The 12,090-nt window shown below is 46.3% G+C and overlaps 1 protein-coding gene across 8 annotated transcripts in view; it reads right to left on the reverse strand.

The window, feature by feature from the left end:
- The window catches only part of JARID2 (jumonji and AT-rich interaction domain containing 2), a 250,806-nt gene that overhangs the window by 45,794 nt on the left and 192,922 nt on the right, over positions 1-12,090 (reverse strand). For all 8 annotated transcript variants that reach the window (XM_073225156.1, XM_073225154.1, XM_073225157.1 and 5 more), the window contains one exon: positions 11,904-12,080. In XM_073225156.1, the coding sequence (XP_073081257.1) occupies positions 11,904-12,080 (177 nt within the window). The remainder of the gene's footprint in view (positions 1-11,903; positions 12,081-12,090) is intronic.

Here is a 12,090-nt window from a genome sequence, read left to right on the forward strand (position 1 = left end):
CTGCCGCAGCATCCACATCAAGAGCAAGCCCCGCTGGCTTAGGGGTCTGTGCAACAAAGCCCTCTGGGATTTCCACACAATGAAACCCTATCACTGATTAAATATCAACAGGAAAGAAAATGGTTTAAGAGGATTTCCAAAGCAAACTGAATTTTCTTTTTTATGTAAGAACTTAAATTCTGTTAAGTCACAGAATGTTTTTTTCAATCACAATTTGGTCGCCACTGTTTCAAGATCTAAAAACATGAATGTATTATATGCAGTGGTGTAAATTAACACAGATGGACAGATCTGTCATTTAAACATGTTTCTTACATATGTTCCTAATAACTCCTAATACTAAAGTTTAAAAGGCCATATGACCTTTATGAGAATATGAAGGTTAGCACAACAGAAAGACTATAGATCAGGATGAATGGTTTTTGTTACAGAAAAATGGTTCCTAGGCCCGCTTGGCCCCCCAGAGGAGCTAGGAAGGGATGAGACCACCAGCCCGACGCTGACTAGCCCTTTGGCCTGCACCCAGAGCAGTCGGCTCTGAGGCATTTGTATTCTCCCACATGCCAGGGGGGTCAGGAGAGGACCGTCTGAGCAAATGGCCCTTTGGGACATCGGGCAGTGGGCTGAAGGGGATTTCATGCTTTATCACTCTCAGGGAACAAGACAAAGAGCACAGAACTATTGATGATGCTCGGAAGGGGGCAAACTTGAGGACCAAATGAACATTCTGCAGTTCAGGGTTTCAAAAAACCCTATATTCACAGAGATAAATTCCTTAAGGCCAGCCATACCTGAATAAGCACTGAGGTTTCTGGCTGACCTTTAGATCTGAACAAGGAACTTGCAACTACTCAGGACATACTAGCAGCGACGCCTTGAAAATGCACATGGGAGTTAAACTGTAAGGCACCCCATACATGCAATCAATTACACAAATTATAAAGACTGGTAATTTCAGAATAAAGATACTAATGCAGAAAAACTAAACACAGAAATATTTACATTGTAATAAGGATCATTGTCAAGGTTCTCAAAATAAGTATCTTGGATCTATTCATTGCTTTATTACATGCCCCTCCAGCCAGGAAACAAAGGACCATTAAAAATTCTCTATCACATTGTAGTCTCTGGGAAAAGCCCAATTTCCCAAGTGACTAAAGACCCCCTCTTAAGACAGGCCAGATTAATTTAGCAGAAAATGTTAAATACTGAGGAGTTTGGCAAACAGCTCAACAACTCAATTCACAATATATAGGATATAAACATATTCCCTGCAAAACAAAGTAACACATAAACCACAAAACTGATTAAAAACTCTGAAAATAATTATATTAATTTCTTCAGTCTTGGGGCTTAAGGCCAGTAACAGGACGGTGTCCAGCCTCCGCTTTTTGAGAACCCACCACATGCCAGCCACTGTGCATCTGCCACTCATTCATGACTCATCGATTTTTTTTTATCTTAATAAGATGTAATTCAGACATCATGTAATTCACACATTTAAGTATACAATCCAATGGATTTGTATATTCACAGCGTTGTACAACCATTACCATAATGTAAGTTTAAAATGTTTTCATTGCCCCAAAATGAACCCCTATGCCCTTTAGCAGCCCAGCCACTTCCCATCCTCCCCTGCCCCAGACTCTATTGGGAAAAGCTGGTGGTATCACCGTTTTACAAACAGGGAAAGTGAGGCTTAAAGTGGTAAGTAACTGGCTGGCCTGCTGACACCTGGTTAAGAAGACACATCTGAGCCAGGAGCTTCCCTCCCTTCCACCACCAGGCACATCTCCTGGCGACTGTCTCTGTAATCTTGGGCACATCGTGCCCTAGGGGAGAAGGGCTCTAACACGCTCACGCTGGAAGCCGCTGCTCCAAGTGTGTGTCTGCATCCTAAGGTCCCATGTGGGCTGCAAACCACATGCTTGAGGAAAAGGGGCAGCAACAGGTGGGCTGATTACACTGGTGGTAGGAGTTACTGGGGACCTTCTACCATACCTGAAACAGCTCACTCTGGTTCAGGTGAATAATGGCACACTCAGTGGTCACAGTCACCTCTGAGAAGCCCTCACTGTGTGCCAGGCACTTAATCAGGCTAACTTTCCAGGATTCTCTTTTCAGTTGCAAGGCTGTCCAGGCTGCAGATCTTTTCAATTACATGTGGCGTTAATGAATGAGTAACAGCCAATAATACGGTGTTTTCTACCAGCCACATTTCATATTTTATAGGTGTATCGCATAAACACACACACATATTAACTCATTTAGCGCTCACAAAAAAGCAATGAAAGAGGCACTCCTATTATCTCTTCTTTAACGATAAAGGTGAAACACAGGAAGGTTGAAGCCACAAATAGGAAGACGCGAGGCAGCACCATGCTACCAACCACTATGCTGAGCGCCCCAAATGAGAAGTGGGTGACGGTTAGTAACAATTTTAAGTCGACTACATCAACTACTGCTCTTAAAACATGCTCCCAGCCCCTTTTCCAACTTTTTGGAATATTCACTTGCCTCAAGAAGAGACAAAAATGGAGCAGCCAGAGGTTAAAGAAAGGTGGTGAGTCCTCCATGAGCACATCAGTCACGGGAGGAAGCACCCGTCAGTGTGAGGGCAGCTCAACCGTGTGCCAGCAGTCACCAACCAGAGAGCTGAATACCTCTGAGGCAACCGCAGAGCAGAGTCGTGGTGAACTCACCCACATGGCTGCTTTGAGGCCCTTACACAACATGCCCCCAGTGTGAATCCAAAAGCAATTAAATCATTCCAGCTGGAGTCCAATGACATATTGTTTAAAAAATCTTCTGAGAAATGTCTCTCTTCATTAAGAGATGAGCACACAAAGGAACGATGGTCTCTGCTCATTCTTCCATTTGCGTTAGGTGCAAAAAACAGCATCTGAATAATATACAATGCATGGCTGATATGAGCAATGAACTCTCACCAAGTTCTCCTCTGCAAAAGATAAGGCGTGCCTCACCACAATGATAACACTGAGGGGAAAACCTAAGCCAAGTCCGTTCCAAATAAATGTATTAATTCCTCCAGTCTAAGTTTATCCCACTGGAAAATAATAACCAATTATGAGAACTTTTCAAGAATGAAGCCATTTCAAATATCAACTTGTAATAGAAATATCCAGAGAGCAGTGTCTTGATTGTGTTGTTTTGTTTTCAAATAGTGATTACCCAAGGGCTCTATTGTTAGGATCATCTGAGGTTCTGTACACAGAAGAACATTTTGCAAACTATGAAGAGCTATCGAAATAGAGGTTGCCGGAGGCATTGGTATTGTAACCCCCGAGTGTTAACCCAAGGTTAAATGCGCGCGATGAAGTCCATGTCACTTCAGATTAGTATTTTAATAAACAAGTCACATCCATTAGGATACCCAGCAGATTATAAATGAGAACAGTAGAGTCCTGTGTAATGTCTGCAAAACTTAACATCTGCCTGTGGACACCCTGCTCTTGCGAAGACTACTGGGGTCAGGGCTTCTACCCCAAGAAGATGAGAGAGCTGTCACAGCCCCATCAGACGGACACTGCCCGCAGCCTCATTTGGGAGAGTGAGTGAGAGGCACACGCTGACTCCTGGCATCTCCTCCCACGAGGCCAGGTGCTGGGCGCTGCCTCCATGCCCTGAGCTTCCCTCCTGCTCTGTGGAGAACCCTGCTGCTTCACTCAAACGTTCCAGTTTTGGGGGAGAAATCAGGTCGAGCAGGACACACCATGAGCAGTCTGGATTCTCGGGTCATCAAACCAGCACATCCTAAATAAAATGGTTCTCCTGGACCTGCAGTCTAATCAGGGTTTTGGCCAAAGCTACCTCAGAAATAAAGTGTTAGTTTTCCGCATGTCATTTTCTGTGCACTTATTTCCCCACATTACAGCAGGGTGAGGACCCCCTCCACCCACCAAGGAGGGAAAAGCATCACTCTGACGGGAGCAATCCCGGCCATGGGGAAGCATGGAAAAGCAACTTCTCTCCACTTTCTCATGCGAAAAGTCAGCAATTCTGAGCACAGCTTGACCATGCAATCACTGTGCCCTCACCTAGGTTCCTCCTGTTAGAAAATCCATGTAGTATTTGCACATCTTTTACCCAAGCTGGAAATCCAAAGAAATGGAGATACTGTGTCTCAGTTTCACTTTCTGCAAAGTGAGGCATGGGTAGGCAAAGGGGAGCCTTCATCTCATTCACAAACTCAACCCAGTCTTTTCTTTCCGCACAGAGAATTTACATTAACCTCAAGAATGGTTCCTTTCCTGCTTATGCTGACCAAGCCCCCTCTAAAATCAGAGAACGGGGATGAGGGGCACGAGCAGCACATGAAGTCGGACAAGAACATCAAAGGATTCCTGATGTCTCCAGTGCCGCACGCACCGTGGGGCTTCTACTCCACAAGGACGGCACTTCCACCTGCTCACCTGCATGGCTCAGGTGCCCTCTGCCCCCACACTGCTGATCATTAGGAGGCAATTAGGCATCAGTGCCTCTCAAGTCTTATGTCTGGAGCTCTGCAGGTGCTCTCGGAAAAGAGGTTAGCAAATCCCAGAACCTGAAAAAGGCCTCCTCTGAAGCCTGGGCAGAAACACAGTTACCTGAGGGGTAGGGGGCGGTGCCTGGGTAAGTCTGGGTCTGGCACTTTCTTACATAAAATCACCCACCAACTAACCACTTTAATCAAAGATAAAACACTGGCCCAACACATGCTGACAGACCAGGTACTCCCACTGAAAGCCTTCTATTCCAAGTGACCCTCTACAGGAACATCTGTTTCATTCCATTCTCTTTTATAACTGATGGGTTATAAAAGGAATCTCAAGGAATCCTGTTCTATATTTACATAGTAATGAGTCTCAGTAAAAGCATAGCAAGAAGATGACTTTTAGCTGCCCTGGGACTGCTGCCAAAGTTTGATCTGTATTTATTAACTATGAAAACAGAGTTCTCCACAATCCTGCCCTGGCCACTGGAAGATTCTCCTGTAAACCACTGCGTCCTGGGCTTCACCGCTGACATCCTGCAATTCACACTCTGGAGGAGCCAACAGGTACCAAGTTTCCTACCGGTCACAACAGGGGCAAGAAGACAAGTATAGGTGGGAAAGAGAAACTGAATGAGATATAAATATTTTTATTTTGAAAAAGGCACTGCTGCCTCAGGAGAAGAATGGATTACCAGAACAGCCTTTTAGTTAGGGATCTTTAACCCAGCTAAACAGATGACCTTGGAAGAGCCATTTCCCTGGAATAGACAGCAGTGCCCACCACCTTGTAAGAGATCTCAGGGGTGACTATTCCTGTACAAGAGACACACAAATCATTTCTATTTGTGGAGATATAAGTGAATAAGTGGGCAATTCATGCTCATCTACTCTCTCCTGCTCATTTCAGGGAAGAAGAAGTTAAGAATCAGAGATGTCACACAGCCCTTTAGCAGCTTCATAAGAGGCATGAAATGAGGCTCCTGGTAACTATTTGACGCTGATAAGGGCATTTGTAGGAACTGAATAGGCAAAAAAAGACTGAACAAACATGTGTTAGCCAACTGGGCATAACAGTGTGGTTCTGATTATCTGGAAACGGTCAGGAAGGAGCAACACTGGACGTGGAAGTATTCCACAGCTGAATGTCCAGTTTTCAAAGATGACTACATCCAGCGGTACCAATTTTGGGTGATGAGCTCCTAACATGAACAGCCCCTTCTCTTTGCTGGAAAGAGTACCTGCAGGAAGATGCTGGCATGCCAGCTGGGGCACTTACTCCCGAGCACCGCCAGGACCTGCTTTAATAAACTGCTGGCGCTGGCCCGTTTCCTGGGCATCTGCCTTCTCTATATAAACAAAGCTGTGGACAGAGAGGATGAGGCACACACCACCTAGGCAGGAGGAGCACCGGGTTCTTCTGAAATACTGACTGATTGGGAGGCTTGAACTGGCCTTCTCCAAAGCTACTTCTCCTTTCCTCTCTCCCTTCGTAAAAGTTTTCTTTTTACCTTTTGACCCCTCTGGCTTCTCTTTTTTAACAAAACCAGCATCTTTCTCTGGGTCACCTGAGAAACTGGAGGAGCATTCCTAACCACCCGCACACAGCCCCCTCCCTCCACTGCCCTCCTTCACACAGAAGCACTGCCCTCCTCTGGGTTTCTACTATTTGGCTTCCAAAGACATGAAAGCCACGTGGCAACGGTGGGAGAGGAGACCCAAGCATAGCTATTGTCCCAGGTGGTGGCTTGTGGGGCTGGCTTTCTGACACTGCTTCCTGGGTAGGAGGGCGGTGACTCCACCAAACTGCATAGACGCTGCTCACCGCCAAATATACCATCCGTGCCTGATCCAACAGAATGTGACCCGGCCACAGGCACTTCCAACTCCCTGGCTCTCAGCTGCACTCTGCCATTTTCGGTGATGAGGCCAGGCCATCAGACTTCCACTTCCTCCACCGTGAAGCATGGTACCCTGACCACCTCACAGTGACCACGACTCAAAAGGAAATAAAGCACATCCTAAAAACTTTAGTAGTCTTCATGTATGGAAACAGCCCTCAAATCACACCTCACACAAAAAGCAGACCACTGACTTTAACAAACGTGAGAAGCCACCCCTACTGGGCCATGTCTCCATACACAGGTGAGAGAGCTGCCTCGAACATCCCACTAATCCCTACCTTCCAGGGAAGGAACCTGAGGCTGGTATTAGGCACGGTGCTCAAGGGCACACAGCTAGCAACTGTGGAGGGCAGAATTCAAAGCCTGGGAATCCCAAGCTGTGAAACACTGCTATTCTCTCCTCTGGGCCTCATCTCCCAGTTTTATCAACACAAAAGGTCAAAGGCTAACTTAACTAGGTTGGTATATGCGGAACAACTCAGAAGCAGGAAACTTCAACTAATTCACTCATAGCCTCATCCCACGTCAGCATGTCCCACAGAGCGTGGCAGACTGACTACAGACCCACCTACATACATTTCCAACTTCACGTGTATTTCCATTCACATCAAGCCTTCCCTGGCTGTCAACAATCTCTAATTTGACCTTTCCATTTCATTCCAGTGATGCCTTGTTGATTAAAACCTCAGGATCAAGTCAAGGCCAGTACAACAGACTTGTAAAGGGGTTTTTTTTTTTTTTGGCCTCTAAGCTGTGCCCATTCCCTCTCTTTTAAAATGCTGTCCTTGCTCACCTTTTCAAACATAAATGAGATCACAGAATACCTTTGCTGAGACAAGCCCTGTACTTCAGAAAGGAAGGGAAAAAGGCAGGGGGGAGAGTGCGCAGTGACCTCCGCATCAGATGGCTCCCTGACACTAACACTCACACTCGGGTCCCGCTTGCTTTTCAGCCGACCTCACAAAACATTGCCTGAGAAAACAAATTCTCAAAACCCATAAACATGCATAACAATTACAAAACATCATTCCTAACAGAGTCCAAACACTTGAGTACCTTTGCTGCTGGTACTCCGTGTTCAGTGGCTCCTTCCTATTAAGGACACTTGTGCCTGGGTGTGAGCGGAGGTTTATGAAAGCACTAGGACGGGTCGCATGACACATCGCGAGTGACAGGAAAAGAGCGTGTGAGAAGCACAAAGTGACAGGGCGCGTGGGTATACCGGAGATAGACGCTCAGACCCGTGTGATCAGGTGAGGCGCTCGAGAGCCTGAATGTCTCGGCACATTTCTCACAGGCGTGCCAGGAGTGTCCCAGTCCATAAGCTCCTTGAGGGCACAGTCTCTATGCCTGGTTCCTCTGATCTTCCAAAGCAATAAAATTAGCATGGGCTCTTACATGCATTTCTCATTTGCACAGAAGTTAAAATTTATTTTATGTCTGACACAAAAATTAACTCCATAAAATTCCTTAAGTGGTTAATTGGCAAGGTCCTGCCCTCGATGATTCTGATTATGTTTTAAACATTTTTCCCTGTAAAGTGATTTCCAGAGCTCCTTCCTAAATCCTCCACAAATACAGCTTTTTCAGGAACATGCAAACACAAAATCTTTTCTAACACTTACAGGCATTAACACTTGCCAGAAACTCAAAACTAATTTTGCAGGAGTTAAGTATACTGGAGTTGACTCGGTACTTCTATTTGACTTCTTTGATCTTTTGAACACCCCATAGTAAAAGAATTTACTGACTACTATGTTTGCTTAGGGTATAAAAACATGTGGAAGGTCTCCATGCCCATGGCAACAACACACAAAACTCAGACACAACAAAAATTCACACTTTTCTACAGGGCTACTGCAGACAAGACCAACTGGATTCCAGAGGGACATGCCCTTGGGGTGGGCGCCTGGGGTGGGAATGGGCACACCTGTGACAGACAGAGAGCAGCCAGGAACCAGGCCCGGGCTTCACACAACAGTCCAGGACTGCAGGAGGGGCTGGAGGATGCAAGACACCCAAACACAAGGTCAGTTCCCTGCGGCCTGCAGGTGCCTCCCACCACCCCCCACCCCGGGAGTCCAGGTGGGTGCACGTCCCTAGGTTCTCACTGTGGTAGGTTCTGCGACTCTGCTAAAAAGGAGTACAAAGGCAAACCTTTCTGCAGCCAACCCCTTCCCAGCTCAGATACTGATGGACAGAAAAGGCAGAGGACTGGGGTTGGGGCTGAGTTAATCACAGATGAATGCAATCTAATTAAAGCTACAAGCCAGCCACTCAGGGAGAAATTAGACCGATCAGCCCTCCATCTTAACTGCCAAAAAAAGAGCAAGCATCACTCCCTGGAAAACAAAAATTATACTGTGGATGACAGCACACTAGAACACACAATACAATGAAAATACAATAAAAAATAAATGCATACTCGAAAAAGAGCCATAAATAGGACCCATAATTAAGGAAACAGGAGAAGCAGACCTGCAGGTTCCAGAGTTACTAGAATTGACAGAAAGGACTTCAAAGGGCCTTGAGACTTTGGTTTCTGCAGGTCTCACTAAGGAAGGCACTGGAGTGTTTTCAAGGATGAGTGAGTGGAGTTAGTGTTCTGCTGAAGCCCAGCTGCTTTGGGTTCACTCTGCTGTTCTCTCTTTCTTATACTGTATCTCCAGGCAGACTAGGACAGCAGAGTTAGACAGGAATATCAAGAGGACAAGAAGGAGAAAGAGAAGAGAGCGTGTAAGAGCCCCAAATCAGGAAAGACCATGTGAGGAGGTATCGTGGGTTCACTCCTCAGACCCGCCACCCTGGAACCAAAGACGCACACGGTGCTCTGCGGACCCAGCTAAGAGATTGTAAGAATTTATCAATGCACAAAAAGAACTCGAGTATTTCTGATGATGTTTGAAGTAACAAGCAAATCCCATAAGTGAACATTTAAACCCTTTTTAGTTGCCACAACACTGAACACACATTAACTGTATGGAAATAGTAAAATCTCATCACATTTTCAACGACTAGAAGTTTACCTGTGTGTGTGTGCGCATGTTTATGCAAATATATGCACCTATATACTTTCCTTGACTTCTAATGACAATGACAGTGATCAATGCAAAACTGTTTCCCTTTTCTCTTCCATAAGGAGAGGTCTGCCAATCCCCTCTCCCTCATTCCGCCCCTTTCACGTAGCACCCTGCACAGTGCTGCCAGATATTCATGGTCCCTTCCCATCATCACCCTGCAGCTTGTATGAAAAAAGAATTAGAGAATAAGATCTATGCACCTGAGAGATGGCCATTTTTGGAAGCGGAAGCTGAATCAATGAGAAGGCAGTCTAGTAAACCAGCAAGGTCAAAGGTCAAAGAAGCTGGAAAAAGGAAGGAGCTGGGGACCCCAGCCCCAAGTGCATGAGCAGACATACCGCGTGACTGAGGCATTTGCCTGCCAATGGGAGCGAATGGAAGTCAACGCCAAGGAGCCTTTCTGCGCCCATACCGAGGACAGAGGTTTCCATCCTATGGACGGAGACTGTCGGATGTGAGTCTAACTTCATGTCTGATTCATACTTATTCCTGACTCAAATAAAACCAAAAAGTGAAACTAAGTAAACATTCACAAGAATTCAAAAATAAAAGATCCCCAGCAGTTTCCTCTCGTGCCTCACCTCCTCTGACCGCTTCAACCAGCAGCTCCATGATGCGGAGCCTCAGGCCTTCCCTGTAGTTCTCCTGTTTCTCGCATCACCGCAAACTCTACAGATAAAGTTCTTAACTGCCCAAGCACCCTCCCTCTCAATTCCAATCCCGTGGCCTTCAGCCCGGCCTCCCGTGTGCTCCTCCCTGGCTGGACTGCTCAGCCTCTTGCCATTTCTCCTGTCATTTCAGACTAAACTCGGCTGCTGGAGGAATCATTCTAAACTCGACCTATTCCATCTTATTTTCACATCTAAAATTGTCAACCGTTGCCTGTTCTTTACATTTGAATTGTTCCTCCTGCTCAGGGAGCATGTTATCAACTCTGTGCTGTCATTCCTGGTCACCCTGCAGCACACCCCCCACTGCTGGGACAATGTGCCCCCATCCCACACCAGCCAATATTCCAGAGTCCAGGCCCTTCCCTACAAAGTCCCTCTCTACACCTGTACCTGTATTCCAACTCATACATGCAGCTATCTTTCAGCTATCAGGCTTCCTGAAGACCATGGCTGCAGGTAACGACCTTTTTCCTGAAAGGCTGAAATTCAGGTACCATTTTGTGTACTGCACTGGGAATACTGGTATCCCCTTACCCCTTAAACTTTTAAGTCCTTAAAAAGAGGGGCATGCCCTTCTATACACTGTCTATATGCCCCTAAACACACCCTCGGCAAACCATCATTAAACCGCCAAGGCAGAAGTACCCAACATTGACCACAGACAGATGCGGATTCCCATCATGTCTACACCACGCTTGTCCCAGCCTCTACTTCTCAGCGAGACTAGAAAGACAACTGGTAGCTCAGTGCCCAGCCATGGAGGGCAAAGAAAATGAGAAACTTCCCTTTGCCTCAACCAAACTTACTGACAGCACAGCACCAGTGATAGGCAGGGGCTTGCCACCTCACCCGAGACCTGAGTCCTAAGTGAAACGTGCTGTCCGGAGGACCTACAGGCCCTCGACAGAACACAGCCACGCCACCTCCCGCGCTATTCTCTCCGCTTCCCCTTTTCTGTCCTCATATCCTACTTCCTTTCCCCCACCCCGAGCTAACCCAACTCACATGAAGTCCAACCCGACCCCTGCAGTATTTCTCTAGCTTCCTCCTCGCTTTTGCATTTATATCCTCATTGCCAAGACCAGCGTGTAGTCCCGTTACCTTGGCCAGGTAACCCCCACAATTACAGCCTTGCGATGCGTCTCCTCTTCTTCAACTCACCCTTATGTAATCCTCAGAACTGATGCCAGTGTAATCTTTTCAGAACACACTCCAACTCAGTCACTTCCCTGATGAAAAGCTACCAGGCTCTTACATAGCCAACTTATTTAAATAGTCTCCTCACTCTGATATCCAACCTCTTGTCCTCCTCCTACACACAATAGCACCAAAGAAAAATCATTCTAGTGCATAACATACATGTATCTACTTGATTTCATATGCAGAATGGTTTTCTTTCTATGCTACCTCTACCAGTTAAAAATGACAATTGTAAACTGACCACAGATTTTTCACAAAATCTCCTTGACCTTCCTCTTCCATTCCTATTCTGCAGCTCTTGCAGAATTTCATTGTCTCCACAAGAGTATCTACACCCATCTTGACAATCGATTCATCTACAATACACCTGCCTGTACTGTGTTATCCTATCCCATTGCCCTTAGAGTGTCTGCCACTTAGAGAAGTTTCCAGAACTAGCTTCACCACTAGCCAACTACACCGCCATCACCTTCACCTTCTCAGAAGATGACTATTCCAGTCCTCTCACCCAAACTCCGATTTCATCTTTTTTTACCCCAAGTCAACAGGGACCTACCATGCCCATTGTGCACAGGCTTGTGGGCTTTCCCCTTCCTGGGGGTTGACTGGCATGAAGATGAAGCAGTGTTGGTGGTTGTTCTGACGTCTTCCGTCTCATCATCTTCCTCCTCGACATCCTCCTCATCCTGAGAGCTTCCAAAATATACCATGTTGTTGGGCAGCGCAGGAGAACCTGGTGGGTA

Source organism: Manis javanica, chromosome 16 (assembly GCF_040802235.1).
Source record: "Manis javanica isolate MJ-LG chromosome 16, MJ_LKY, whole genome shotgun sequence".
NCBI classification, from domain to species: Eukaryota; Metazoa; Chordata; class Mammalia; order Pholidota; family Manidae; genus Manis; species Manis javanica.